Source organism: Vombatus ursinus, unplaced genomic scaffold, assembly GCF_900497805.2.
Source record: "Vombatus ursinus unplaced genomic scaffold, bare-nosed wombat genome assembly UNPS02014816.1, whole genome shotgun sequence".
NCBI lineage: Eukaryota > Metazoa > Chordata > Mammalia > Diprotodontia > Vombatidae > Vombatus > Vombatus ursinus.
The window spans coordinates 8,481,144-8,506,630 of NW_020954594.1; the positions used below are offsets into that span (position 1 = coordinate 8,481,144).

Genomic DNA, 25,487 nt, shown 5'->3' on the forward strand with positions numbered 1-25,487 from the left:
CCATTTAAAAGATTGAGGAAATTGAAATTCTACAAGGTGACACACTTAAATGGCTGAGCCAGGACTCAAATTCATCCTCTTTTTGACTACAAATCCAATGGTCTTTTCCCTCCAACTTATATAACTCCTTACTCATAAACTGTCTACCTATAAAACAGAGGAGCATCATGAAAACAATTTAGTAAAAATAAACATTGATATAGATCAGTAGTTAAATAATAGAGATAGATGAGAAAGAAAGAGGGGAGTGAGAGGGAAGGGAAAAGAGAGGAGGGGGAGAGAGAAGAAGAAGGAGAGAGGAAGTTGAATTTAAGGGTTACATAACCTTATATAATAGAGAATTTTCATTTTTCAAGCAGTTATTTGGGAAATTATGCAGACAAAAATCCCATGCATGTCTTCTGTGTCTTAAAACTTTATCTCCTTTCTTAAAATGTAAGCCCTGATGCTTTCCTCTAAGTCTGGAATTCAAGAGGTAGATAAGTTTTTCCGATGTGACTATAGTCAGCATAATTAATTCTAAGCCCTTAATTCTTCGAAGGCTGATTATCCATATAGCCTTCTGTTCCCTAAATTTATGACATTTTGCCACTTCTTAGCATGCCTACCGGATATTAGGCCTGTCATGAAGAGATAACTCAAATCTATCATTCACCAGTTCTTGAAACAGGTTTTACAGGAGAGAAGGTTGGTATTTTTACATTTCCATTATTCATTCTATGACCATTCTCCATTTATATAATTTGAAATTATATGAACTGTTAAGTTAGCTCAGATTTTTACAACATGATGTTACTGAAGTCAAAGATGGTACTGATAAATCCTCACATAGGCTAGTTAGCTATACTCTGCTTTCTGGCTGCAAACTCATCCTTACCTTAGACAGTTTGCATTAGCAAATACATGTATTATATGAAGGTCCTTTGTTTAAACTATTTCTTAGCTTATAGTTTCTCTCTTCTTCCTCTCCCTCTCCTCTACCCCTTTCTGTCTCTCTTCTTCTTCCTACTCTCCCCAGTAGCTCAAAAGAAACATGAGATGCACAAATTTAGGGAATCCACTCCAAATATTCACATGCATTATTTGTGCCTGACTTATGGTACAGTATTCTGAGCTCGTATTGGTCTGATCAGCCAGCTGGACACACTGTAACTTGACTCTATTATAGAGATGTCATTTTGGTCCTCTTTGAGAACGAAGGACAACAACCAACCTTCTCCCTTCCAATCGCCACAACTGGTCTTCTGGACATTTCCCTACATGTGCATTATTCACAATAAGAGCTAAAAACAAACTTCTTTCCCATCTTACCATTCTAAAAAGGGAAAAATCAAGGTTGACAGGGTTTTAGATATAGAATTAAATGACACCTACTGTTTTACAATCCCCTTTTCAGTTTTACATTTGTAAAGATATGCAAGGTACAAGAATGTTAATATTAATTGGTCTTCGTCAAGCAGAGGATAACAAAAAAAAAATAAAAATATACTACAGAGCAGTGAGACAAATTTCAACCCACCATATTTTCAAAGGAAAACAAATCCCTATGCAAATAACTGCTAACTTTCATACCCACCCAGCTTTGTTTTTTTTTCCCCCCAAAACTCACTGTATATTCTCCCTAAATGGTGGCAAATGTCTTCAGGGAATGGGGACATTTATTTACCTTAGTCCAAACAAGATTTAAATATGGTCACAATCTATTAGATTACAAGATCTTCGAGGACAGAGATTGTCTTTTTCCTATTTTTATAGTCCCAGTGCTAAGAACAGTGCCTGAGACATAGTAAACATTTAATAAATGTTTATTGACTGACGGGTTCCCAGAACTGAAAATCAAATTCCACCTTCTTCACCCAACATATTCCCAACTTCGCAGGATTAACTCTCTTTACCCTACACCATGCTGCCATTATAAGAATGGACACCAAAATAAAGGTTGAGATGGCTTACCGTCTTCACATCATTGGTGCCAATGATTCCACCAATCTCCCCCAGGTCCTTCAGCAGTAAATTCAGGATCTCTGTAGCTCGTTTTTTCTGATGGTTACTCAGTTCCTGCAACTGATTCAGCTCTCTTTGTGTAGCAGTCAAGGTAGTCTGAAAAGAATTCACCAATAGTGTGTAAAAAAAAGACCACTTTTTGGTCCTATGCATAAAATACGTGACTTTAGAAAAGATTATAAAGCAATATACAGAAAAGAGTTCTTTTATTATTAGTGGTGGTTATAAAAAATTCAGAAAAATAGGGATTTTTAAGCCAAATATTGGTAAAAGTTATATATTCCAAAATAAAATCCTGGGTATTTCTCAACCTACTCTGTCCAATGTACCAGGGAATAATATGGGGGTGGTAGAAGAAGAGAAGAAGAGAAGAAAGAGAGAGAAAATAGAGGAGAAAGGGGAGGAAATAGAAGAGGAAAGGTAGTGAAGGTAGGAAAGAAGAAAAAAAGAGAAGGAGAGGGGCTAAATTCAGATTGTTTAGACTCAGGACATTCTAGTTGTTAAAAATGTAAAATACATATTTCTATTTCAACCCACACTTTACTTTCTAAGAATCCAATCACATCCCTAACCTTTGTCTTCTGAGTGAATCTATTCTCTAGGCAGACTCTCAGATTCCTCCCTCACCTGGGAGATGGAAGTCTTACAGACCTAATAAGTCTCTTAACAATACAGCTATTAAATTTAAATAAAAAACATTTTGCTCATGCAATACACCCATAGAAATACTAATCAGGGAAGAATTAATTTAGAAATAGTTGGTTAATTTTTTTCTATTCTTCCCAGGAAAACTAAATTGAATGCAGATCATCTTTGTCACATAACACAAAATCAAAGAAGAGATTCTTTATGTGTTAAAAAGCTCCATTTTCTTGCCAAAGTGCTAAAGCACTAAATAGACCAGTTTCTTTTCCATCCCTGATATATAACATCAGAAGGAACAAGTGCTGAAGCACATACATTAATATAAGCTTCTTGAGGGCAGAGATTTTCTCAATTTTTACATTTGTATAGAAGCTAGCACTGTGCCTGGTACATAGCAGGTGCTTAAGAATGCTTGCTGATTGACCAACTCCATGCAACAACAAAATAGCTATCTTTGGCTTCTGGGTATTTTTCTAATTAACTGAACCTACAAAGAAAGCAGTCCCTCTGTCACCAAAGACACGTAAGTTAATACAAAGAAATTTACATAATTCTTCCAAATATATCTCTTACAATATAACACATTTTACTGATTAGACTATGAAAATTACTTGAGAACTAGCTAGTAGCACTTAGCAGATGAGTGATAAGGAGTGACAAGATTGTACTATGAAAAATCATTCATTGATGCTGAGTAGAAAAAATCATTCTCAATTACTTCTCACTAGCTAAAAACCTAATGGGGCACTAAACATAAGTCTCCTCACAAAAGATACTGCTGGCTATCTCTCCAGTATTTCCAATGCTTCTCTGATTATCTATTTAATAATTCCAGGTTGAGAATACAAAAAAAAATTTCCAAAATTTATCTCCGCTATCTTGAGAAATGTTTTATTAGAAAAGTCTCTGCTATCCCAGCTGAGTTTATGAAGTCAATGACATCTCTTGCATCCCCTATGGTGAGTAGATTAAGTTTCATAGCACCATCTGTTAACACCCTTTGCCAATCAAATTTGGATGACTTCCATAAAGCAGACTGGACAAATTCTCATGATGCCAAGCCATTATGCAGAGGTTCCCAGGGAATCAGTCTGCTGCTGAACCTTGTTTCCTTCTCTCCCCTGCAAACACATTTGCCAAATGGTAAAGGGTAAAAAGCAGCAAGTTACTCCTCAGTTAGCTAGATATAATGCTTTACTGGAGCTGAGGGTAGATGGACCTCATCACAAATTCTGTTTCATGGAACTGACATCATCTTTTCCATGACAGAGTAAGAAGGAGAAAAAAAAAGGTAAGATAGAGACCAATGGAGGGGCCAGTTTAAACAAGTAAACAATAAGCCAAATCAGGCTGAGCAGAATCCTAGAGCAATCAAAATAAAGGTTAAGGCAAGATATGGGGAGCAGTAGGTTTGAGGAAGTAGAAAGACATTGGGAAGTGAAAAATAACTACAACTCCTCGACTCTGTCGTAAGACTTTAAAGCTTTGTGTCTGTCAGATTTCTGTGAGAGACAACTAACCCATAAGTGTGGGTAAAAGCCACATCTACAAGTTATTGTCATCACTGAGAGGAACTAAGAAAATAAATCAAATACTCCAGTGCACAACCATACTCATGTCTCCAACTGCATTAACTACATAAAATTAGTCAAGACACAACCCATTCTGACATTACTACAGGATGAAATGGAGGGTGTTATTTGTTGTTCAGTTGTGGATTTTCTTGGCAAAGAGAATGGAGTGGTTTGCCATTTCCTTCTCCAGCTCATTTTACAGGTGAGAAACAGAGGCAAACAGAGGTAAGTGACTTGGCCCAGGTCACACAGCTAGTAAGTGTCTGGGGTCAGATTTGAACTCAGGAAGATGAGTCTTCCTGACTCCAGGCCCGGCACTCTTAAACACTGTGTCATCTAGCTTCCCAAAATGGAGGATGATCTTCCACAAACAATGTTACAGGGGTTAATGCTGAGAAACTAACAGATATTTCAAGGAAATAGACCAGCAAGCTGAGGAACATCTAACTAACTTTGGGTGTAAGCTTAAATGTCTGTCAGGACAGCTTGTGTGAGGTTCTCAGGGAAAAAAAAAGATACATTCCAGTCTTTCTGTCAGCTGAGACTCTTATCAATGCCCAAAACTTTTAATATATTTTACTACAAATGCAGAAGAACCACCAAAGTAGGTAAGTAAGCCAGAGAACCTCCCCCCAGCCCCAGCTCAATAGAAAATGTCCAAACCGTTTTCTGGGCCAGCTCATCAGTCAGCTGCTCATTGGCTCTAGTCTTGTCCTCCACTTCCTGTGACTTCTGGTCATAATTGACAGCTAGCTCCTCCAGGGCCTGCAGAACCTCTTTCACCTCATCCTTGGCAGCCTCGTTCTCAATCTGCAGACGAGTCAGCTCCTCCTGGATCTTCTCATAATCTCTTCTTGTGGAAGCTAAAAGCTTTAAAAAAAATTTTTTTTAAGTTTTGGAGGATGTAAGGACCAGCTACAAAACAAAACAAGACTAATGTTACTATAAAGTGAGAGCAATGAATTGAGATAATACTCTTTTGCACCAGGGAAATAAATGTATTTGTACATTTGTGATTAGAAACCCTGTGCAACTACAGAAGGTTGTACAAACTTTTATAAGTGCTCATAAGATGCTGAGTGCTGAAAGCTAAAAATACATAAATACAACTGAGTGAATCAACATTAAATCCTTGCAAAGCAGATTATTCCTTTATCCCCATTTTGCAGATGGAATGATTGAGGCAAACTCCATTGGGGCAGGGACTGTGTCTTATTTAAATGTTGAATCAATGCTTTGAACACAGAAATGTTTGTTAAACTGAATGGGGGTGGGGGGAGGAAAACATTATATGGTAATCATTAATTAATGGGGGATCAGAGGTAATAGTTGAGATTAGACTGGATTGCTAAATTAGTGATAAATTCATGTTCCATCCCAAAGGTGGTTGAAAGAGACAGAGACAGAGACAGAGGAACAGAGTTAGACAAGTCACAGCTCAAGATGAATGGATGCTAAAGATGACATGATTTGATTCTTTTCTCTTGAAGCTACAGCATAGAGTTACTTCAAGATGGAATCATACATCAAAAAGCATTTCACTTTGTTGTTAACTATTCCATGTGTGAAACAAACAATTGGCAAGTAGTGTTTACGGTGCTGTCACAATATCCAAAGTTTTGTTCGTATTAGTTTGGCTCCCCAGAGTTAACAAGCCAACAGAAGGTCTACCAATCAGTGAAAGGGAATTAGGTCACCCACTGGAGAAAGTTTATCACAGGCACTTGTTCTATCAAGTGAATCCTTTCAACAACAGAGAAGCTAAGGAAGGGAGAGAGAGGAGAGAGGCAGAGTGATATCTGAGATGCTGCTGACTTTGAACACATTTCAGCCTTGGGAAAGAAACTGATTACAATATAGTTAACCCAAAGTAGCCCTTATCAAGCAAGACTAGCTAATAAAGTGATTGGGAAATTACTACAATTAATGCCTTTGAAATTGCAACAAGAAAAGCAGTGGAGCTGAAATTCGGAGGAAGAAAATGATCACATAAACATTTGTTAGGTACAAATGAGGCACTGAGGAGGACAGAACCAAAATCACACTTTGTAGGTGCAGTCTATGGAAAATATGCTCAGGTATTATCAGAAGGGGCAAAGAAAAAAGAGATTCTTTAGGCCAGGATAGAAAAATACTAATGTTCTGCATGACTCTCCTGTTTCTCAAGTTCTTTGGAAATAAACGTGTGTTTGAGAAGCACAGTCAACCATAACAGCAAAAACTATCAACTAATTCTTTCAAGACAACTTTAAAAACGTAAGCAAGTATTGTTACATCTGTGCTGGGTTTTCTTCCCTTTCTATTTTAATCCAGTCATTACCACACAGGCAGCTCCAGACTACCCAAAGTCTAGATATCCAGCTAATGTTACTATTCCCTTCTGTCATAATTTGGCTACTTCATAATTAGTAAGTCACTCCACCAGAGCAAGTGTGCAGCTTTTCGTTTTGGTGAAAAAGTTAACTGGGGGAAGAAGGTTGAAAGTAAACAGACGAAATTATTGGGTGTATTATCTTGGATTTAAAATTTACTCATATCTACCTCCATAGAGCAAAACTACAATTAATTCCTATTTGTATAAAACCATAGTTTAAGTTGGTGAGTGAATGGGAGGTACAGGAGGTGGGGACATGGCACATCTCTACCTTCTAATGAGGTCAAAACTATCTTTCCACTTTTTAGTGATCCAAAAGTATTCCAGCATGGTACCTTACCTCTTCTTTCCCCTCCTTTAATCTCTTCTCTGGATTAGTGCTAAAGCATATTGGTGATCATGATCAGTGTTGATATCTGAGAGTAGTTGTAAATGGTGCCCAAAATGATTGTGGAAGAGTAATAGAAGTACTGTCAGCTGGGAATGAAGAGACAGCCATTCTTGCCTAAAGTACTAAAATTATCTTACATGTTCCACCTTCCTCACTTCAAGGAATGACTGTATCTACCAGGGAGAGAAAAGGAAGGAAGGAAGGAAAAAGAGGAAGAAGGAAGGAAGGAAAGGGGGGGAGGAGAGGGGAGAAAGAGGAGAGAAAGAAGAAAGAAAAAAGGAAGAAAGAAAGAAAGGAGAGAAAGAAAGAGAAAAAGAAAGGAAGAAAGAAAACCCTCAAAGGGTTAAGAATGTCATAGGCTGAGTCATGCCTCATTTAGTAAATTCCACTCAGGCAGGCATCATCATACTGTCCTAAGATTTAAAAAAAAAAACAAAAAAAAACCTCAACCAGAAAGTTCCACAGGAGTCAAGCAAAGATGCTTTCTAAGTCTCTTGGAAAAGTTGCAATTTGTAGAATTAAACAAAAATTCCAATAACTTTGAGTTTTGTGTTTGTCTCTTTACCTCATCCTGATCCAACATCTGCTGCTTTAATTTTTCAGCCAGCTGGCTCTGCTGGTTAATTTCATCATCCTGAAATGAAACAGCACATTTAATTATTTTTACTAATGATTCCACTTTTGACACCTAAGTTTCCAGAAAATAGCCACTAAGACATCAGCTATAAGTTTGATAATAGATTAAAAAGAAAATTATAATTCTTCTCTTTCCTATGATTATTTCAGAAGATAAAGTAATTGGCTCCATGTTTTTATTTATTTAAAATGCCTCTAAATCCATTTTTCACAATGGATAAAACATCCTTGATGTACAATATACTACACAACTGTAATTCTACTCATCTGGAAATTGAAAAAATACCAAGATAGTAGAAATGAAAGGGACCTTAGGGACTTTCATGTGATGCATCTTACTATGGCTTATCAGTAAAAGAGAAAATACTTTTTAACCATCTACTCTATTTTGCAAAGATCCCAAATCCTGACTATTTCAATGATAGGAGCAGCTGCTGCATATTACTTATAGTGGCTCTAGCAGGATGTCTGCTAAAAACCCTTTACTTTTAAGTCAATGGAAAACCTAAGACTCACTATTTTAGAAATTGGGGGGGCGAAGCATCAATTATGAAAAAAGGGACTTCTGGATTGAAAGACTAGTCAATTTGGAAAATGCCCAACTCAGCAAAACTCTGGAAATAGGATATTTGATTGACCCGGCATGAATAATGTACAGACATCATTTGCATTTTGGCTGAGAAATGAGAAACAGCAACAATTTTATAGTTATGGGAAAGGATTTAGCTTTGGCAATGAAACATTCCAGTAGAGAAGTAAATTCCATTTACAAGTAAGGAAGAAAAAAAATTGTGAAGGAGCAGAGAGCAGAAATTAATGCTTGGCTGAGGGGGTGGAGAGAGCGATGAGGAGGAGGCAGCTATTGATTCGGTGGTAAGGAATCTTCTCCCTGAGCAAATTCATCATCTTCATTCTCATTTTCTGCCACTAGATGTTGCTGCTGTCAAAGCCTGGATGCTGGCTCCTTAAGCCCTTTGTAACTGGAGTGTAAATCTGTTCCCTAGGCTTTCACCTGGTAAGCTACCCACCCCCAGATGTGGGTGGAACAGCAGGCATGAGCTGCCTAGCAGCAGGAGATAAACTCTGCATTCTCTGCTATCATTTTCATCGTTTCAAATAAAATTTGGAAGCACAGACTTCAAAATGTTACACAAAACAACCCTTATTCACATTGGCCTTTCTCTGGGAAATAGGAAGAGTTGAGAACATAAAAATAACGTCCTAGCACCTAACTGGACACTCATCTAGTACCGGTCTACAGCAGAGGATGTTTGGGAATCTGACCTGCAGCAACATGCAGCCTTGTTCTGAAAATGCATGGGATGAGGCAGAAGGAGCTTGTTGTTCTCCTGGGGGTTCCATTTAAGATCCTGACCTTCAAAGCTGTCAACTAACATGCTATGGCTTTTGATACAGAAATTAGATTCTAAAATCAGGGTTTGGCTACCCATGCCTTCCATATCCACTATATTATTTCTAATCGCTCTTTTCTGTTAGAAGGTTGCCTTTGAATAATAATTTCTCTACAGGCTTTTTTACACCAATAAATCTTCAATTATTTCACAAACTACATAGAAGAGTTCTACTACCCCCAACTCCTACTCCAAATTAGATTTGTGGCATGGATAAGTGCACCAAAAGAAAGCCTTCAAAATGGTGCTTTTGTTATAAGGATCTGGCACTGATGATGCTTTGTTTTCTAAATTTAGAATGTGGGTAACTAGAGAAGAGGATTTTTTGTCAATGTTCTTTGGCACCTTGCAGGTGCTGCATAAACATCCAACTAAAATAAAAAAAAAGATAAGTATGCAGCGATCTGATCATCATCTCTTCTCCTGGGACCTAGAAGTGACCATGATGATTGACAAACGAGAAGACAAAAGCAGGTGGAATTAGCTCTCTTTCCCTTACTACAGAGAGGGTAAAGTCAAAGAACTGGAATTATTCCAACTACTATGGGACAAGTAATTTTGGATATCTTTGTGATTTCTGAAAATTCAATAATTAATTCAAAAAACCAGAAGTGAAATATAAACTACAATCTCAGATTAGCTCTGCACTATAATCCAGAAAAATCTCTTTTATATTTAATATGCAAAGAGAATACTTCTTTCACTCAAGTCCTATTCTGGTGCATCATCATGGTTTCCTCAAAGGCTCTCCTAGAAGAGCATAAGCTTTGGAAGAATCTATCAGACCTTAAAGTCTGTAAGTGTGGGCCCAGCAATTGACTGTCCACTGAGCACCAGCCCAGCTATGGTCACAGAGATTTATCACTAGAATGTTGACCCCCTGCTTATTTGTTCTGGCCACAGTACCACAACAAACTTTCTTTACTACGGTTGGAATCAGAGGGAAATACCCACACCAATGAAATCACAAACATTTTTAAGTATCATTTTCTTAAGGAAATCAAGACATTTACACACATGATAATAACAGTTCCTTCAGCTCTTTATGAATGGTTTTTGTACAAAGACCCTGCATAGGCAATAAAAAGCAATACCGTTTCTAGTAGTTGAAAGACCAATTAACAAAGCTCTCATGGGAATGAAAGTACATTACAGATGAACTCATAAGGGTCAGGTTACACCCAATTTAATTGCTGTAGTTATAAAATAAACTCAGAAAATAACAAACACAGAAGGATCCCTTAATACAGTAGACAATAGAAAAAAAAGATATTGGATACTAAGCATTTATCCCAAACAGAGGGCATGTAAGATTAATGGCAGTGTTCACATAACAAAGCTGCTCAATGTGAGTCTCAGGAGTCCATAGAACAATTCAGGAAGAACTTCAGTAGAATTAAATTGCACCAAAAATGTCAGTAACCTTTTAATAAGTGAATTGAAAGGATTCAGAATATACCAAGGACAAAACATCAACACAGCATAAAACATCCATTAACTATTCATTACTTCTAGGATCCCTACCCTTGTCTTCACTGGGAATGCATAGACATTATTTTCTTCAAGGTCTTTTCTATTCTCTCCCCAGTGACTACATTGAAACATGTCTATCTGAGCATCAACTGAGTACGCATAAAATATAGGTATTCCAACTCCGCATGTTCAAACATTCTCAATATAACATGCACCAAAATGAGAGTTTTCCTAGTGCCAAATGTTTTGGGCTCCCCAGGTTTTCAGACAGCATACCCAAAATGAAATGGTCAAACATCCCTTGGTTTGGGGGTTAGAGATGAGGTAGAATTTATCTGCAGATTTCAAAAACACATTTTGCCTTTGGAAAGTATTACTCTTTACCTCAAAATTAGGTCTAGTAGGAGTGTGCTTTGGCTCCCCTCCCCAATTCTCACTGTTCTATCTCCATGAAACAACCAGTAAGTACCACACTGGTCAGGCCAAACAACCCAATTAAATTTCATTCTAGCTTATAAAGCCACTGGTCTAATTTTTGTACCTCCTAGAATTATAGACTGGGAGTGATGGGTGAGAGACAAGATGGACAAAATATCAGTTCACCAACTTCTAAGAATTCTATTAAAAAGTTCTATTCAGATGTAGAGAAAGGAATCACTTAAGCCAGGTCTGAATGCTGCACTACTCATGACTGCTTTTTAAACTGAACCCCGCCCCCATAACAGGTTTCTTTGGTATAACAAAGGAACCATCTAGGATATGTTTGCATGCTGATAATCTTGGCTTCTTGCTTGCTATGACTATAAATATAGCCCTCCCCCACAAAGAAATTTTAGGTTCCAAACCTTATCATCCAACTGTCTGTACAAGCAGGTTATCTCCTCATCATACTTCTGCTTCTCCTCTGTGGAGATGCTAGAGACAACAGGGGTCATGTTATCTATGATGGGTGTATTGTCACAGGGCTCCAGATTCTTCTGGTCTTTAGCACTGATCTGTTCATCCTCAGGCACAGCTTCCCCTGTTTAAGAAATAAATCCAAAACCACAACACTAAGGAATACAGTGTGTTAAAGGAAGCTCAACACTCAAGGGAAAAAAAAGTAAAACATGTTTTTGGAAATTGTCATTTAGGGTAAAGGTGAAAAATAAACACTGATTCCCAAAAATTAGCACAAAATTGAGAACCATATCAATCAATCACCTTTATTATTAAGCTCCTATTATGTGCTAGGCACTGCTTTAGGTGCTAAAGATACACGACAAAAATGAAACAGTCCCTCCTTTCAATGAGTTATTTATAATTTCTTCCATTTGGCTAGAAAGGATGCAGCTAATTGTACAAAGCAAGTCCTGAGACAAAAAAGACTACATGACATCAATTCTGCTATATATAGATCGCTCCATCCCTAGACAAACTGACAAGCGAATTCTTTGCCTACATATTGCCTTGTGTTAAAAGGATTTCAGCAGACCCCTCCCTATTTCTCTATTCAATATGTAACAAGATTCAATGCAGACTGTGGAGAGATGCTAACTGCTACCTATGTGAGTTATTCATTAAAAGAAACACCCAAATCAAGGGCCAAACAAGATCTATGATTATCAGAAGACTATAGAATGTGAACCTCCTGATTTTCACTGTCCTAAAGCCTGAACAAACCACCTTCATTTATTCCAGATCCTAAATGCTCAGCAGTCTTTCATCACTTGATATTCAAAAATGTCCTATTTTGACTTTCTTCCCCGCCCCCCTTAGGAAATGTAGCTTTTCTGGCAGCAGAAACAAGAGCTCAGGCATGACATTTGCCTATAAACTATCTGATAGTTGCAGAGAGGTAAATATCCAACCAATTATGGTACATGAATTACAAAATACTATTCTGTCATAAGTAATGATGAAACGGCAGTTTCAGAGAAACATGGGAAGACCTTCATGAACTAATACAGAGTGAAGTGAGCAGGACCCAGAGAACAATTTATACAAAAACATCATAATGAAAAACAACTTTGAAAGACATGAAAGCTCTGAACAATGCAATAACTCATTATGATTCCAAAGGATTTATGATGAAGCATATTACCCACCTCTGGGCAGAGAAATGATGAACTTAAGATGCAATATTAGCCATATTTTCAGACACTGCCAATGTGGGAATTTGTTTTGCTGACTATGCTGATTATGCTGACTAGGTACAGGGGGGCTTTATTTTTTTTCTCCCTTCTCCATTGGTGCAGTGGAATGGGTAAGGGGGCAAAAGAAAGAAAGAAAAAGATAGGGAAGGAAAGAAGGAAGGAAGGAAAGGAAGGAAGGAAGGAAAGGAAGGAAGGGAGAGAAAGAGAAAGGAAGGAAGGGAGAGAAAAAAGAGAGAAAGAGAGGAAGGACGGGAGGGAAGAAGGGAGGGAGGAACAGGAAAAAGGAAAGAAAGTTATTTATCTCTTTTTTAGCAATGCAAAGATCTAAGACAATTCCAAAAGACTCATAATAGAAAATGCTATCCACATCCAGAAAAAGAACTATGGAGTCTGAATGCAGATCGAAGTATATTATTTGCTCTCTCTTTTTTTTGTTTGTTTGTTTCTTCTTTCTCATGCTTTCTCCCATTAGTTCTAATTCTTCTTTACGACATGACTAATGTGAAAATAGGTTTAATATGAATGTATATGTTGAGCCTATATCAATTTACATGCTGTCTTAGGGTGAGGGAGGGGGGAGATGGGAGAGAAAATTTGGAACTCAAAATCTTATGGAAGTGAATGCTGAAAGCTAAAAATATATAAATAAATTTGTTATTTTTTTAAAAAGAAAGTTCTTAAAGCATTTTTTTCTTTTTTTAATACAGAAAAGAAAGTCCAGAAAGCACAAAGAAGGATAACTTTGAAAGCTACAGGCTGCATATATAGAAGTGTGTATGTGTGTGTGTGTGTATGTACACATGTACACACACATACATATACACACACAGAGAAAGAGGAGAGAGAGAAAGCTTTACATAAAGAACTGCTTCATGTATGGTTCTCTTTTTTCCTACCCTTTTTCAGTTCTATGTATACAGAAATGAGGATCCTATTTGATATTTAAGTTCACAACAAAAATAAATTTTAAGAGAAAATAACTAGCTAATTTTATATATGCATATATATATGGAATATACAGATATAGAATATATATATATATATAGAAATTATAGAGAAAGCTTTGGTATTGCTTTCCAGAATGCTAAGAATAATATTTGTTATTTCTGTGGAGGAAGAGAAAAGATGATAACTGTTTAGGGTTTTCCAAAAAGGTAGATATATTGATATAAATTGAAGGACTTTAAAAGTGGAATTCTCAAGCTGTCCAATGGCTAACAGCAGTCACACATCGTAAAGAACACACAAAAGAAACTCTAATTAAATCACTTTGCCCAGATAAGTCCTTGAAAGATGTTTTCCTATTGGTTTGAAAAAGAATCATGCACATACACACAGAGAGACATCTATATCTGATATTTCCATTCTATGTTTTACCATTAAACGTCATTAATTATCATTCTGATAAAATGCACAAACCTCCATAATGTGCCATACCCAAGCCCACATAAACAACTATTTATGGAGAACCCCAGGTGCACTGCCCTCTTCCAGGAAGCATTTTTCAGAAAACACTGAATAAGTGATTTCCCAAGCCCAAGATCTCATTAATAATACTGTACATTATGCTTTCAGAAAAAACATTAGAATTCTACACTCATTCATTTCAATATACGCAAAACATTATGATGAGCTGACCTTGGTGTTTAATATTTCTCTCTTATTTGCTAAATTGCAAGATGGTACAATCATTACTAAGTGTTGATAAGACTTTCCAGTATTCACATTTTCTTTTTTAGTTCAATGTAATGAGTTAGTTTCTAATGAGTTAGTTTTAATTTTTAGTTCAGTGTTTGAACCCAAAACTAGAATGAACTAAAGTAATTTGCTTAACATTAAAGCCATGTTTTTCCGAAAGTATCTAGTGAGCCATCTGGAATTATAACATGTATAGATTTTCTAAAATTACTGACCTCTAATATAACCAGAAGAGTCTTTCAATCAGAACCTGGTCTGAATCAACATTTCATTTAGGTCAAATGCTTAATTTAAAGTTATCACCAGCAAACCCAGTCCACAGACTTGATATCCTGCCCATTTCATTTAGCCAGTATCTATTAGGTTCATGGCGTCATAAATATGGAGCTGGAAGGGCCATGGGGTTCAACCCCCTAATTTTACAGATGAGGAAACTAAGGCAGACAAAGGTTGACTAGTTTCCCCACAGTAACATAGGTAGTAAGTCTTCAGACTCCAACTCTAGGACCCTCTCCACTACAGCAAAGGATCCAACTTTGTATGAATCTCCATTCTCAGTGCTGGGGAGGATACAGGGATGAATAAGGTTTGGTCCATGACCTTAGAGAGCTTACTTTCTAATCCAGGCAGGAGGGAAGAGATGCAGAAGAACTACACTTTTGTTTAAAATGTCTCTCTAGAGCCAGACATACTCATGCACCAGGGGAGCAGTAGCCACAGTTTTCTCCGGAACTTCACTTCGGGTCTCCCTCATCCTTCAGTTCAAGTTCCTGGAACCTTGGGACCAGATTAGCCTAGTAGCCTAAGAATGTGGCATTATCATCTAGGATCAATGTCCATTTCTAGTTTGAGGCAAGACTACCGATCTGCACATCTGAACAAGACCACTAGACAAAAGAGACTCAAATAATCCCATGCCAGTTCACCTTAACCCTACAGATAGTACAGACGAGAAATCTGAAAGGAACATGTGACTCAACTTCTTTTCATCCCAAATAGTTCTTTCTAAGTAGGGCAGAGTAACTGCACATTCTGGAAGGAGGCCAAGGCCTGGGTGTGAGGGTACCCAGCCCAGGAGCCTGATTTCTGCAAACAAATGCACTCAAAGATGAAAGTTGTTCTTTGGCTACAACTCTTCAGTCAAGGTCTCTCAGTTTTTTACCTTGGGCCCACCTCTAAACATCTCCCATTACTCTTGATCCAAACAATCAATTCTCTTGCATTATTTTCATACCAATAATCTTTGGAATGGGTTGTACCGCTTCTGCTTAGCTTGGAGTCAGCCTCGTGTGGCTGAAAGTTATTAGTCTTTCCTTCAAAGATGAAATTCATAGAAGCCATTGTTACTTAAATAGGGAGAGAGCCGTGGACTAGATCTGTGATTTCATTCATTTAGGGAACTCTTCAGCAAAGAAATTTCCTCTTCCTCTTGGGTTCAACACCTTTGCTGCAAATGCAGTAGTGTCAAACTCAAATAGAAACTGATCCCCCTTGGCCACATATTGACTTAGAAAGTCACAAATTAACATTATCCATGTTTTACTGTATTTTTATTTATTTTGTTAAATGTTTCCCAATTATAGTTTAATCTGGTTCTGAGGGCACTAGAGAAGGTTTGTAAGGCGAGGGGCCTGCCATTTTGACACCTCTGACCCAGAGCACTGATGATTAAGTGACTTGTCCAGCCACTAAATAAATGTCAGAGGTAGGATTTGAACCCAGATCTTCACAGTTTCAAGGCTACCTCTGTACCCTCTACACCAGAGGTATCAAATACAGGGCACATGCAGCCTACAACCATCTCAAGTTTTACAATGTAACTGGGAAGTATTTAACAAAATAAATAAAAACATAATAAAACAAAGATAATGTTAATATGTGGTTTTCTTAGTCAATATGCACCCACTTACAGGGATCCCTATGTATGATCTAGTGGTCCTCCTTTCTGTTTGAGCTTGATGCTACCACTGTATACCATGCTTTCTCTCTTTTCATTTTTATACAGTCAATTTCTGGTCAGGGGGCTTGGAGGGGAGAGCATCACATCTTTGTGGTCAGAGCTGAGTAATAAAATTAATATAGGAATATTACTAAGTCTCCCTTTGGTTGCTTTGTTATGCCATAAAAACAGAATCTGAGCTCTACAGTGACTTTCTAGCTTGCTTTGAACAATACCAGCTCTGAACTAAAGCAGCAGCATCTCCCCCACAAAGCTACCTTTTAATAATGAGCTCTTTTGGAGCTGCTATTCAGAAGGTCACACAATCAGGATTATTCTTTGTTGCAGCCCATCAGGCAGGGAAGAACAAAGCTGCATCCCATAAGAACAAAAGCAACAGAGAGGATGGCCAGGGCTTGGCTATAGTGCCCAGACATCAGGAAAAAGGCTGGCTTTTCTGAGCCCTGCTGCCCTTCAGAAGAGCCAGGGGATGATTTCCAGAGTTACCCCTGGTAAATAAACTGTCCAGCTCACAAACACATTTGGGGATTGTAAATTCCCAGCACTATGCAAGAGCTGACACCAGGCAATCTGTCTCCATGGCAATCTCACCCGTTAATCGAGAAATATTCCCTGCACTGCAGTGGACCAAGTCTCTGGAGAAGGCCCCACAAGGCGATTACTGAATAACTGATTGTAACAAGGAAGACAGCTACAAACAGACCAAGAAATACAGCATTGAAAGATGGCGAGCAGGAGAGTGGGGTGGGGGAGAGGAGAGACAGATTAAGATTAATGTGCATTTCCTGACCCCCTCCTTAAAAGCAGGTTTCTCATGTCCCAGGACCTTCTACCTGCTGTCTATAGAAAAAGGAGTTATTAGACTGATAAGTATCTGGACTGGCTAGAATGAGAGGCTTTCATCTGATAGGAAATGTTCACTGCTTTAAATAAGCACCCTGTCCTTTACAGTTGTCAGGTGTAATTACCTTTACGGGCTAAAAAGACCGTGTGTGTGTGTGTGTGTGTGTGTGTGTGTGTGTGTGTGTGTGTACACGTGTGTACACAGGAGCATTCACTTACATCACACTTAAAAGGTTTGCAGGGAGGTTTTAATTATAAAATGAAAAACCCTAGAGTGAAGAAATAACAATTCTATGAACAAATAGAAAAAAAATCTATTTCATCAGATAATAATGAGAGACTAATCAGGAATTCTCAGCAGAAATATTAATTAAAATTCTAAAACATATTTTTTATAAAAAATCATTAGCCTGCCAGTAATTCATTAAAATTTCACACATGAAACAGTAACTATCTAGTTATCCCTTTCATGATTCAGGTCCCTAGGGAGCTATAGAGAAAGTAGAAGGGTAACGTCATCTCCTCTGCAACTCTAGCAGGCTAGACTTGCTGGCCACTTCGCTATTTCAACCTAAAAACCGCAACACAATAGGCAAAATAAGCATTTTCCAGACACAATGGTGGTCCTAATAGTGTACAATTTCAACATCAAAGAAGTGAAAAAGAAATATCTATATAGCCAGATGGGAGGCAGCACCTAGTCTACAAGTTACTGTATATATAAACAGAAAGCAAAAATATCTATTGCTCTATTATAATCATTTTGCACATAAATAGCATCTTTTTCCCAACGTGCTATGTGTACCTTAAGTGATTTAAAAGTCTATCATAATTTTTTTTAGAATTACTTTTCTTGTGAACTGGTCATATCCTACTTTACATTACATCTTTTTTATTCACAACCTCTTTGAAAAAGTCTGGATAGCATACAAATGTCCATTCTGAATGCCATACTTCTTAGCCATTCTCTGAACAGCGGGAAGGGATCCTGAAATACTAACAGTCGCCCACTGCAATGCTAATTTCCCAGTGTCATTTCTCAGCACGAATCAGAAGGAAGAGCTACCAATCTCCCTGGGTTTAATGTTAAAATAGCAACCCTCATTTGGATTAGGAAAGCCTACCACGTCCACAAATCCCCAGATCTGAAACTATCTAATGGATTTATCTAGCACCCAACACATAGTACAAGGGTGCTGTTCTAGCAGTTTCCAATTGACTTCTAAAACTTATAATTAGCCCATTCTAGGGGCTGCCTATTTTTGTTGGCTTTTTTGGTTAGTGATGGAATCACTTCTTTGCAAGGTAGCAACAGATGGGGCTAAATTTCTGGCTGGCCTGTTGCTCAACATAATACTTGAATTATTTATGGGGCCCTGAAGATTCACTGTATGTTATGCAGCTTCTCCTTCCCACTGGCTCCTTAATTGCTAGGCCCTTGATATATTTTGACTCAAGTGCCTGTGAATGGGGTGGGTAAAAAAAAAACAAAAATTCCAAGTCACTATCTTTACTTAGCACGCTGTTGTTTTTTTTTTTAATCCGTGATACAAAGAGGCATTGAAGAAAATGAGCCAACCAGAGGGCTTACAGGGGAATTATAACCAAAGATCACTGTAAACTATGCTCAAATGGATTTTTAGAATGATTGCTTGATACCTACAGATCTCTTAAAGCTCTCCTGTCAAGAATATGACTGAATAAAACAAGGCATAAGCTAGGAGCTGTAATTCACTTTCTCTAGGTTTGTCCAGGTCAGTTTCATGCATAAGTCATGTCTTATAAAAACTGTCTTTTAAAAAGCAACAGACACAGATGTTTAAAAAAAATTCCACTCTTCAACAAAAAGGTATTATTAAGTACCATGTGCAAGGGACTGTGCTAGGACTTCTGGAAATGCTATGGTGTTCCATCTTTATCCAGTGAATATCTTCTTTAAATATGATTTCATGTCTATATTGAGTAGACTAAGCAAATTTTCATGATTGAGGGACACTGGAAGACTCCACCTGTCCAAGAATGTCTTCTTTCATCCCACTCTAAACTGTGATGACAAAGTATTGCCATCCCACCTTCCCTGACTTAAAATTCCTATCATTAAAGACTTGAATTTAAGTTGGTTAGCAAAGACAGGACTATTGTCTGAAGAAAGCCCTATAAAATATGACCATAAGAGGAAGGACAGTCCTGAAAGCTTCCTTTTAATTTCTATCAATTTGCACAGATTAGGTTTATGGGGTTTGTCAATTTCACATTGTGAGGTAGAGAACCTGAGGTCTTCCTGCCTCAAAGTCTCTCCCAATCCAGTCCATCCTTTACTCAGCAGTCAAACTGACCTTTCCTAAGGGCATCTGGTCATGTCATTGCCCCTATTCAATCAACTCCAGTGGCCTCCTCTTCAGGATCAAATATAAAATCCTGTTTAGCTTTTAAAGCCTGCCATAACCTGGCCCCTTCTTACCTTTCCAGTCTTCTTATACCTTACACACACCCTCTCCCCAACATACCCTAGTCCCCAACATTCCAGTCTTCTTATACCTTACATACACCCTCTCCCCAACATACCCTACAATCTAGTATTTCTGGCCTCCTCGCATTTTCACTGGTTGTCCCCAAGCATGGAATGCTCTCCCTCCTCATTTCAACCTTTTAGCTTTTCCGGCTTCTTTCAAGTCTCAGCTAAAACCCCAACTTCTACAGGAAGCCTTGCCCAAGCCACCTAATGCTAGTCCCTTCCTTCAGTTGATTATCTCCAACATCTATCTTGTTTGTAAGCAGCTGTTTGCATATTGTCTCTCCCATCAAAATGTGAGTTCCTTGAGAACAAGTACTGGCTTTTACCTGTCTTTGTATCTCTATTGCAAGGCTAGTTAACTGTCTGGGTGCTACAGAGAATATAGGGATAACCATGGGTGGACATTTTAACGGGAGATAGATATCAATAGAATAGTAAGTTCTGGGTGCCCAGAGCTGACAGATGGGGACACTACACTTGGACGGGGCACACCAATACTCCAGGAGACCCCGAGCAACAGTGAGGGCACTGGACCCAAAGAATGGAACATCCAAGGCAGATACTAAAAAGAAGCATATAATGAGATTAGAGTCCAAGAAGGAAGTAAAGGACAAGAAATTATCAAAATAAACAGGCTACCTTATAGTGAGATCAAGGTAGTAGATCACTACCTCTACCACCACTACATCCAAAAAGGTACCTAGGTTGAGTCCAGAGAAGCCAATCATTGTGCTGAAACCAACAAGTTTCCAGAGGTAAAATAAAGCATTGTGTGATTCTTGTTGGCCACACCAAATGTCCTCCCATTCCCTCCTATTTCTGCCAAATCTCATCATCATCCACTCCAGGTGCTGTATTATCTCAATTATTCTAGAAACTGGCTAAAGAATGGTGCCCCGAGGGTAAAACCTCCCCAAGAGGAAGATTTGTGCTTTAAAAAGTTATGTAATCTAGAAAATTTTGAAGCACTTTCAGTTTTGAACCTTTTTTTGCTTTTATTTCCATGTAGGTTTGTTACAGTTAAACAGTAGTTTGTTTACTCTCAGCCTGCTGGCTAAAATTGGCAGCAAATATGTAGGCACACTCTAATCTGGCACTCTCTGAACAATTTTTTTTAAAGTAGCCATAAGATCTTCCACTACTCTCTATGCAATACCTCCCATGCCATCAAACTTACCTAAAATTCTAGTGTTCACTCAAGAAAACGTGATTTGTCCAGAATAACTGTGCATTCTTTTCTTTATTAGCTAAGTGAATGTGGGCAAGTTCCCAAGCTTTAGTTGCAACATCTGTGAAATGGAGGTAATATCTGTACCTCACAGGCTTATCATGAGGATAAAACAAGATAATTTAATATAAAGGGATCTATATTTTTTTTTCATTCAACAGACATTTATTAAGAAAAAAAACAAAAAGTCCCTCTGCTCAAAGAGATTATGTTCTACTGAGAGATGTGACATGTGACAAGTAGGGAGTAAGAAGGGATCCAAAAAGATGCTCTGGTAATACGTGGAGAGGGAAAGTATAATATCAGCTGAGAATGATGGGAGAAGGCCACACAGAAGGTAATTCCAACTGGGCCTTGAGGCAGCTATATGGCACAGTGGAAGAAGCGCTGGGCCTGGAAGCAACCTGAGCTCAAACTCAGCCTCAGACACTTACTGGTGTGACCTTGGGCACTTAACCACGTTTGCCTCAGTTTTCTCAACTGGAAAATGGTACTGATAATAGCACTTACCTCTCCCAGGATCAAATGAGATAACTGTTAAGTGCTTAGCACGGTACCTGGCACATAATATGTGCTATAGAAATACTAGATATAAAAATAAGCATTCCTATCATTATTATTAAAATAAGGATTTTGAAAGGCTTACAACTTCATCACTCAACTGAAACTATTCTCTCCAATGTTTTCAATGACCACTTAATTGCCAAATTCAATTGTTTTTTTCAATTCTCATTCTTTTTGAATTCTCTGAGAAACAGAATAAAGTATGATTATGGTGAAATAGAGATAATCCCAAATTGGGAAGACCTAGGCTCAAGTCTCTTTCTCTCCCCCACCACTCTACGTAATAAATAACAATAGCTAACATTTCTATACCACTTACTACGTTCTAGGCACCGTGTTTAAGTGCTTTACAATGATTAACTCATTTGATCCTCAAAACAACCTTGGGATGGAGGCGTTGTTATTTTCCCATTTTACAGATGAGGAAACTGGGCAAAACAGAGGTTAAGTGAGAACCATTCAGATAGTAAGTGTCTAGAGCTGGATTTGAACTTAGGTCTTCCTGACTCTACGTCTAGTGCTCTCTCTACTACGTCACCTCATTGCCTCCAACAAGTTGCCAAATCTTATCAATCCTATTTCCAAAACATCTCTTGTATCCATCTCCTTCTCTACACTTGGCCACTAAACTAATTCAGTCTCTCAATACCTATCATCTGGACTTTTGCAAGAGCCCCCTAATATTTTTTCCTGCATCCAGTCACTCTCTTTTTCCATAGCAACTATATTCCACACAGCTGCCAAAATGATATTCCTGAAGCACAAATTTTGACCATGTCCCTCTCCTGCTCAAGAAGCACTTTGATCCTGTTGCCTCTGAGATCAAACAAAAATCTTTTACCATTTAAAGTCCATTATGATCTGGCTCCAACCCCTTTCCAGACTCCTTCACCCACTCTATCTATGGTCCGGTGAAATTGACAGCTTTGCTATCCTTCCCACATAAAATGCAGCCCCCACATCTGTGTCTTACCATGGCTTATCCCCTATACTAGGAATGCATACTATCCTTACCTCTCCCCTTGGGATCCCTAGCCTCCCCTTCAAAGCTCAGATTGAGCATTTCCCACTCTCCATCACACCCCAATTACCTTGTGTTTGGTTTAGATTTTTTTTTTGTACAGATTTTTTTTAATCTCCATATACGAATGTACATTGTTTCCCCCAACAGAATGTAAGCTTTTTGCAGGCATTACTATTTTGTTTTGACTTTGCAGCCCTGGTCCCTAGCACAGTGCTGGGCACATCATAGACACGTGGTAATGCTTAATTATTATAGACCTGGCAAGGGAATAGGGGGAAATACAGGAAATTATTGGTTTAACTATTTATCACGTTCAGCTAAGTACATCCATTCCTTTTCTTCAGGTGTCTCTCAGGTTGGCAAAGTTCACAGGTAAGTGACTCACCGATCTCCCTCTCCCCCCAACCCCCACTCCAGCATCATTAGCTGCTGGGTCACTGTTCTTACCATTTCTCCATCTGTTCAGTTCCATTTCCAGATGCTGGATAACATTCTTCAAGCTCTTGTTTTTGTCTTTTTCTTTCTCATACTTCTTCTTCCATTCTTCAGCAGTTAGTTCTAGGTTCACAGAGACTGTATTCTTGATGGTCTTGGCTCTAAGGGGGAAAAAAGGCACAAAGTGTATGAATAATCCCTAAGCACCAGTACAATTGAGCCCAGATTTCCCATGTTTAATTTCAAAAGCTTCTAATTTGAGAACACATTTTGTTATATAAAAACTGCCCCACCATATTTCATTCAGCTTCCAAGCAAGGTCCCCTTCCCAATGAATAGCAATATAAATAACACCACTATTTTCCCAGACTTAGGTCTTTGAAGTAATCTGTGACTCCTTCTTTTCCATTGCCTCCCACATCCAAACAGTTGTCAACCCCTACCAATTCTTTCAAAATGACTCTCAGATGTTTTCTTTCCTCCACTCCCCCACATCTAGTCAAGGTCTTTATCAACCTTATGTCTGGATTACTGATCTTTCTTCTAGCCTTGAAACTTTCCTCCTTTCAACACATCCTACACACCAGTGTCAGACTAATTTAAAAAAACAACACTTTCCTCATTACACAGAGAGAGACAGACAGACAGACAGACAGACAGACAGAATTTTCCCAAAAACATTAGTGCACAGTGTACTAAGACTTTGGGGATATGACAGATGTCATATCATGTCATATCATGTTTGCTATTACACTCTCCATAAAATTACTAAAAGTTTTATTTTTTATATATTCTGTTTTAACTTACATATGTACATGTTATTTCCTGTCCCAACCCCACCCCCAAAAGAATACAGGCATCTTGCAGCGAGCGACTATTTCTTTTCTGTCAATGCATCTCCAAAATCTAATAGGCAATTAATAAATAGCTGTAGAATGCTGAATGAATAGAACTACTTAAGAATCATTTGAGAATCCAGAAGAGGATTCAAATGCTATGGGAATGACCAGTATCCAAGGGGACCACCACAGAAGAAAGCTCACTACTGCACAAATGGAAACAATCCCACATGAGAGATTTTCTTCTTGAAATGTGTATTTCCTGTAGAAAGTCGTCCCTAGGGTACAGTGAATTGGAGCAATTGCTCCTGGGCACAGACTGTGTAGCTGTAATTACTGGTAGATGGATAGTGACTGAAGGAGACAGCTGGTCAGGGAGAAGACAGTGAAGCTTGGGCTAAACAAACCAAAAGAAGAAAAAAAGACCTAAGACTGATAACACATATATGCATTTATACACATATATATTTATGGACTAATTACATATACACATGTAAAGATTAGCTTATGAATATGTGTATATATATTAATATAATTAGCCCTTGAACAGCCATAGCTTTATGTTAAAAAAGGAAAAGCCATAATTCATCAAAAAAACAACATAATTCCGTTTTTAGGATTCATGCTTTAAGGGACCTTCCTTTCAAGGAAAAGTTTTGTCTAAATTACACATGTTTGCTACAGGTTTGATCTTTTCAAACAGTGTTTCTTTGTCAGGGATGTTAAAACATGAGCTATCTGGTATGTAAGTCTGGTTAATTACTGCTGTCATCAAGTGACATTTTTGACGTGATTCTGGGTCTAGTAAAATAAACCCAGTAACATTCAGCAATGGTGTAAGCCTGTCATGCTAAAAATTAATTTCCAGTGTAGACAACTAAATAACCTAACTGGCAAGAGAAGAATTGTGAGACACAGCTTAAGAATTGGTATACCTTTCTTGAGCTCTCTGTGGCTCCAGACCATAGTCTCCCAAAGACCTTCAACTCTAATGTCTCATAATAACAGCAATTTTATTATTATTTCAAAGTTCTTTGGAATTTTATATCACTTTGTGTGCAGGAAATTCAAGCAGCTTTATAAATGCTTTGCAGACACAAATACACTGAACTAAGCGCTGCTGGTATCTTAAGTTAGAGAGTCAAAAATAACCAACAGGTAAAGGCTGGTGGATGCTGAAGGATGAGTTTTCAATATTACTCTTCAAAGCACAAGTATCCCCCTTGATGAATTTTATGACCTTAAAAGGCACCATAATAATAATAATTCTATTTATTTGGTGCTTTTTATAGTCACTTGGTACAAAGCTCTTTTGTGTATCCTCAAAGCCCTATGAAGTGAGGGCTACTATTGTACCCATTTTACAGATGAGGAAACTGAAGTTCAGAAAAGCTAGGTAAATTGCTCAAGGTCAGCCAGCTAGCAGTTATCTGAGGCAGAATTTGAATCCAGGTTTTCTGGAGTCCAAGTCTGGCACTCTATCCATTACACCACACTGCCAGGGAATTATGATCATGAGTGTGAGTAATTATTACGAACAAGCATAGGATGGAGCCCTTAAGAAAAACTATTAATTGTGTAAACTAGTCTAGCTTATTGCTATAGTAACCAGTCCCCTTCTGAATATTCTTCTAGTTATGAAGAGAATAATTAAGTCTTTCACAAGCATTTAGAATCCAACATGGTGGGAAAACGAGCCTCATTTTTCTCTCCTAGACATCTGTCAGCTCCATACAG

The 25,487-nt window shown here is 38.1% G+C and overlaps 1 protein-coding gene across 1 annotated transcript in view; it reads right to left on the bottom strand.

Moving 5' to 3' along the window:
* The window catches only part of KIF5C (kinesin family member 5C), a 206,568-nt gene that overhangs the window by 52,780 nt on the left and 128,301 nt on the right, over nucleotides 1-25,487 (bottom strand). Inside the window, exons 11-15 of the mRNA XM_027835641.1 lie at nucleotides 22,924-23,072; nucleotides 11,355-11,530; nucleotides 7,554-7,622; nucleotides 4,887-5,093; nucleotides 1,954-2,100 (exon numbers count right to left, since the gene is read on the bottom strand). Coding sequence (XP_027691442.1) covers nucleotides 1,954-2,100; nucleotides 4,887-5,093; nucleotides 7,554-7,622; nucleotides 11,355-11,530; nucleotides 22,924-23,072 — 748 coding nt within the window. The remainder of the gene's footprint in view (nucleotides 1-1,953; nucleotides 2,101-4,886; nucleotides 5,094-7,553; nucleotides 7,623-11,354; nucleotides 11,531-22,923; nucleotides 23,073-25,487) is intronic.